This window comes from Nicotiana tomentosiformis, chromosome 9 (assembly GCF_000390325.3).
Source record: "Nicotiana tomentosiformis chromosome 9, ASM39032v3, whole genome shotgun sequence".
NCBI classification, from domain to species: domain Eukaryota; kingdom Viridiplantae; phylum Streptophyta; class Magnoliopsida; order Solanales; family Solanaceae; genus Nicotiana; species Nicotiana tomentosiformis.
The window spans coordinates 3269795-3274429 of NC_090820.1; the positions used below are offsets into that span (position 1 = coordinate 3269795).

General features: G+C 35.4%; 1 protein-coding gene across 1 annotated transcript; it reads left to right on the plus strand.

Moving 5' to 3' along the window:
- The first annotated feature begins 1400 nt into the window (after positions 1-1400).
- Positions 1401-4160, plus strand: LOC138899462 (uncharacterized). Its single transcript, XM_070185933.1, has 3 exons — positions 1401-1511; positions 2392-2537; positions 3337-4160. Exons 2-3 carry the CDS (start codon positions 2396-2398, stop codon positions 3879-3881), a joined length of 687 nt encoding a protein of 228 aa, XP_070042034.1. The 5' UTR covers positions 1401-1511; positions 2392-2395; the 3' UTR covers positions 3882-4160.
- The last annotated feature ends 475 nt before the right edge of the window (positions 4161-4635 follow it).

Genomic DNA, 4635 nt, shown 5'->3' on the forward strand with positions numbered 1-4635 from the left:
TTTTCATATGGTTTCTATTGAGGGTACTGATATATTGACTCTTTTCGTCTTCTTGAGCCTAAGGTCTTTCAGAAACAGACCTCGGGGTAGGAATAAGATTTGCGTACACATTATCCTCCCCAGACTCCACTAGTGAGATTTTACAGGATCGTTATTGTTGTTGTTGTTATGGTGTGAAACCTCTTAATTGTTGATTTTGTGATTTTTATCTCTTGAAATATATGCAACTGTTTATGGGTGCTTCTGGCTCTTTTATTCCAAAAATTGAAGCAAAGTTGTGAATAGTTTTATGTAAGCTCTAGCCACATTGTATTAACTTTGTCCGGGCCAGGACATCAGTCTCAGCCTCAGTAAGGCTAGCAAATTCATTATGGCTATTCTTACCCGGCAATGAAAAGGAATGACTACTAATTAAATAAAAAAGTTACCGCTTAATTATGGCTATTACCATAAGTGACTCATGCCAATTGCCAACATATTACCTACTATAAATAGTAAGGGGTCATTTGGTAGGAGGTGTTAGAAAATATAATGTAAGTATTAGTTCTGTGCATTACTAGTACCCCGTTTGGTATATCTTTTCAACATATGTATAACTAATACAAGTATTAGTTATACATTATACTTGGTATTATGCTATGTATAAGCAATACATAAAAAACCATGACACTAGTAATGCAAGAGTTTTTAATACTTGCATAAATATGGTTAAAGACCTACTTGCCCCCCTCAAATCCCTAATAAAAGCCCATATCAAATATTTTCCCCATATTATTAACAAACGGATTTCTCTCTTTGGCCATGGAAAAGTACGGGTGAATGCAACCAAATCATCTTCCTCTTCAAAGATCAAAGTCACGTGGGAGTTCCATGTGACTGACCATGTTATATTACATGATCCCTTGTTATGTGTAAATAGTGGAAATTTCATGTGACTGACCATGTTATCGTTCCAAACAAGTGATTATTATGCACAGAATGTATCCACGTCTAGTTTTGAATTAACGTCACAACTTTACCTAGATTCACTTCATTGAGCAACATACTTTGAAAATGGAGCATCAAAAGAGCTTCAGCCTTTCCTTTCTTATTATGTTATCTATAAAGTTAATTTTTATAGCTAAAGTTAAAAATTGTGGAGGGTACTTTTGTAATAATTTAATTTTTTAAAATTTATGCAATGTTTTAATACACCAAATCAAACAGTGGATAAAAAATAATTTTAGTATAACAAATGTCAGCATTACTAATACCATCATTACTAATACACTCTATTCAGCACTATTCTTATATCACGTACCAAACGACCCCTAAAGGTGTAAGAACTCTTGGAATTACGTATTACTCCTAATTCGTTTAGGGATTAGTCCAAAACGCCAAGCAATTTTTTATTTTTCTATTTCTCGTTCCTTTCTTTCGCAGGAATATAACTCCTTTCCCTTAACCCTCATTCGCGTTCTTTCTCTTCTCCTGTTGAAGGTCGCAGCACAGTTTGGATCTTTTTCGTCAAGGTAGTTGAATTTAATCTATTATTTCTTTTTTTAATAAATAAATTAGTCAGAGTTTTGCAATTTGTATAATTTTTGAGGTTTCAGACCTTTTGCAGTTTTTCTCTAATACTTCTACACAGTTGTTTATCCCCCTCCTCCATTGTTTATTCGAAGCAAATTTTCAGTCTTTAAACCCTAAACGAGCATGTAAAATTTTAAAACAAAAAATCCAACCTTTGGTTCCTGGTTTTTGCAATTTGTTTAACATGGTTTAATTTCTGCTACAAAAATAAATATTCGAAAGTGGTATGATTAATTATGTTTTCTGATGACCCTTTGAAGTTTTTTAGCTGATCTAATCAGTAACTTTTCTGCAAATTTATTATATGGGTTTTAACTTTTAAGTCTTTACTAGTGTTTAAGGTAGTGTTATGAAGTTGATAAATCTGTCTTATTGTGTGAATATTTTATGATCATTTGATATCTGTGGCCTACTTATGAAGTAGTTGTATATTGGTGATGTTGCTAGCCCCTTATATTCAACTTCTTTTGCCAAATTGCCATCTGCATTTATTCTTTTTTAGTTCTCCTTTGTTATTTTGGATTTAGTTTTCTAAATATCCTGTATTGTTATTTCTTGTTATCAGTGCTTCTAACATCTTCTCTTTAGCCGAGGGTCTTCCGGAAATATCCAATCTGCCCTTCCAGGGTAGGGGTAAGGCTGCGTACATCCTATCCTCCCCAGATCCCACTTGCGGGAATACACTGGATGTTGTTGTTGTAATTCTCTTTTTGCAGTTGTTAGTGAAAAAACAGCTTCTTGAACATATCCTTCTCCTTAATTTTATACCTTTCTTGTAAGACGGCAAAATATAAATCAATACATGAAATCTATCTGCAGCCAGATGGGTGATGCTATCCCTCTATGTGCCTCTCCCTGTGGCAATGCGACGGTTTCCTATCAGAAGGGCACTCAGAGCTTGAAGGTCGTGGTTTCAATTTACAGGAAGATTAGGCTTCCAGAGGCATTTGGTGGTCAATCAGATGGTAAGTCTTTTCACCTAAAGATTGTGTTTCTTGACTTGAAATTATGTGGTTTAATCCTAGCAATTTATCACATACGAACAGATAGTTAACTTGGTAGTCTTAATGAGGGGGCTAGAGCTGCGAATCCAAGCAAGGCAGCTCAGCGAAGTATCCAAGTATCAGCCCAACTCTATCTCCTGGGTCCCAGGAACAGAGTCTTTTTGTGCAGATAATATGAGTACAATAATTCACGTGTACTTAATAAATATCAAGTCTAGCCCTAACAGGGTAGTGGACATACCGTGAATATTCCTAGGATATCTTGTAGGATCTTTCAAATTTAGTACATAACAGTAATTTTTTGGTGCTTTTTGAGATGGAATCCATTTGTATATGATGCTTGAAACTGGAATCAACTAAAGTGGGGTGTACAAACACTTTTAGACTAGTGGACTATTGGACAAATTTCATATGGCAGAAGGAAGCTGTACTTAAGGAATGTATACACAATGTAATAAGTTGGACAATGTAGTCAGTGTGTCATAATCTTGCCATTGATATTGCCATAAATTTATGAATATTCGTAGGAGCGGATGTAATTATAGTGTTTTTCTAGCTTGGATGCCAGAACAATGCCACAACTTCTTTGCTGATATAGTTTGGAGACGAGAAGTTACTTCTTTTTAGACTTTGAAAGTAGTGATTTTTATTGCAAGTTGCCCTCTCCAATTGTGCTTGTTCATGGTCTTGGTGTGCTTGATTTTGTGTTTTCGTAACTTTCTTTGAGATGCTGAATATGTTCTTCTTGTGTTTATTTCAGGGGGTCTTGTAAGGCTTGAAGACATATGGTGGCTTATTTATAGTTACTTTTCCTTCTTGTGTATAGTCGCTGCCCTCCTGAATTTAGAACATGTTCCGGGAATTTTCACGTTCCTTTTCATGGTGGGTGGCTTTATAATTCATTTTACTGCGCACTATTCTGTTGTTTATTGGCATCGCGACATGCCTTTCCAGATAATTGGTGCCAAGGCAAAATTTATGATCGAGGTCATTCCTGTGATGACTGCAGCAGTCCTGCATCACCTTTTGGAGTTCAATTATGGGTATCTCGCTCTATTACTAGGTTGCACCACATATTTCTATGTGTTTGGTCACTTCATGCACGTATCATATGATATTGTGGAAAAAGACTTATTGCTGGAATTAGTAATGCAAGTTCTTGTTTACATGGTGGACGGAGAATTGTTAGTTAGAGCTTTGGCTTTGACCTTCTGCGTTGGTTTATGCTTCTATAGATACATGATATATTGTACTCCCGAAGTACCAAAACATCCTAAAAAGGAGTTGGAGCAGCTGCCTGTCTGATTTGAAGGTGTCCGTGGTTTAATGGTAATATTATTTCCGTGTGATCTATAGGTTATGGGTTCAAGCCGTGGAATTAGCCACTGATGCTTGCATTAGGGTAGGCTGTCTACATCACACCCCCTTAGAGTGCGGCCCTTTCCCCGACCTTGCATGAATATGAGATGCTTCGTGCACCGAGCTGTTTTTTTATTTTATTGTTTATCATGTGCCCTTATCACTTTGTAACCCGTATCAATTGTACGTCAATGGAGAAAAGGAAAAACATTTAGACACAGTTTCCATCAGGATTCAGCACATTTTTATTAAATATTAGAATGAATGAATTTGTCTCTATGAAAGGACCCCAAAAATAGAAAGTTTTGGTTGTCTAAGTGAAAAATTGGACAAAACATTTAAAAAGCGTCTCTTGTGTATCTAATTTTTTTTTATTGAATAAAGTTCATTTATTGAAAAGCCCGTGTCACGTTCCGTCTATGAGTTATATTAGCATAGGTTATCTATATCACACCGCTTGAGATATGATCATTTTCCAAACCCTAAGTGAATGTGTGATGCTTTGTATATTAGGTTGTCCTTGCCCTTGAATATGAGTTATATATATATATATATATATATATATATATACACACACATTGTTAGTGAAAGAGAGAGTTCATAATTAGTTTTTCACCCAAAAAAAAAGAAGTAAGTACTACATGGGTTTGAGATTCAAATTAGTTGTCATTGTGATTCCTTTTGTAATAGAGATTTCAAT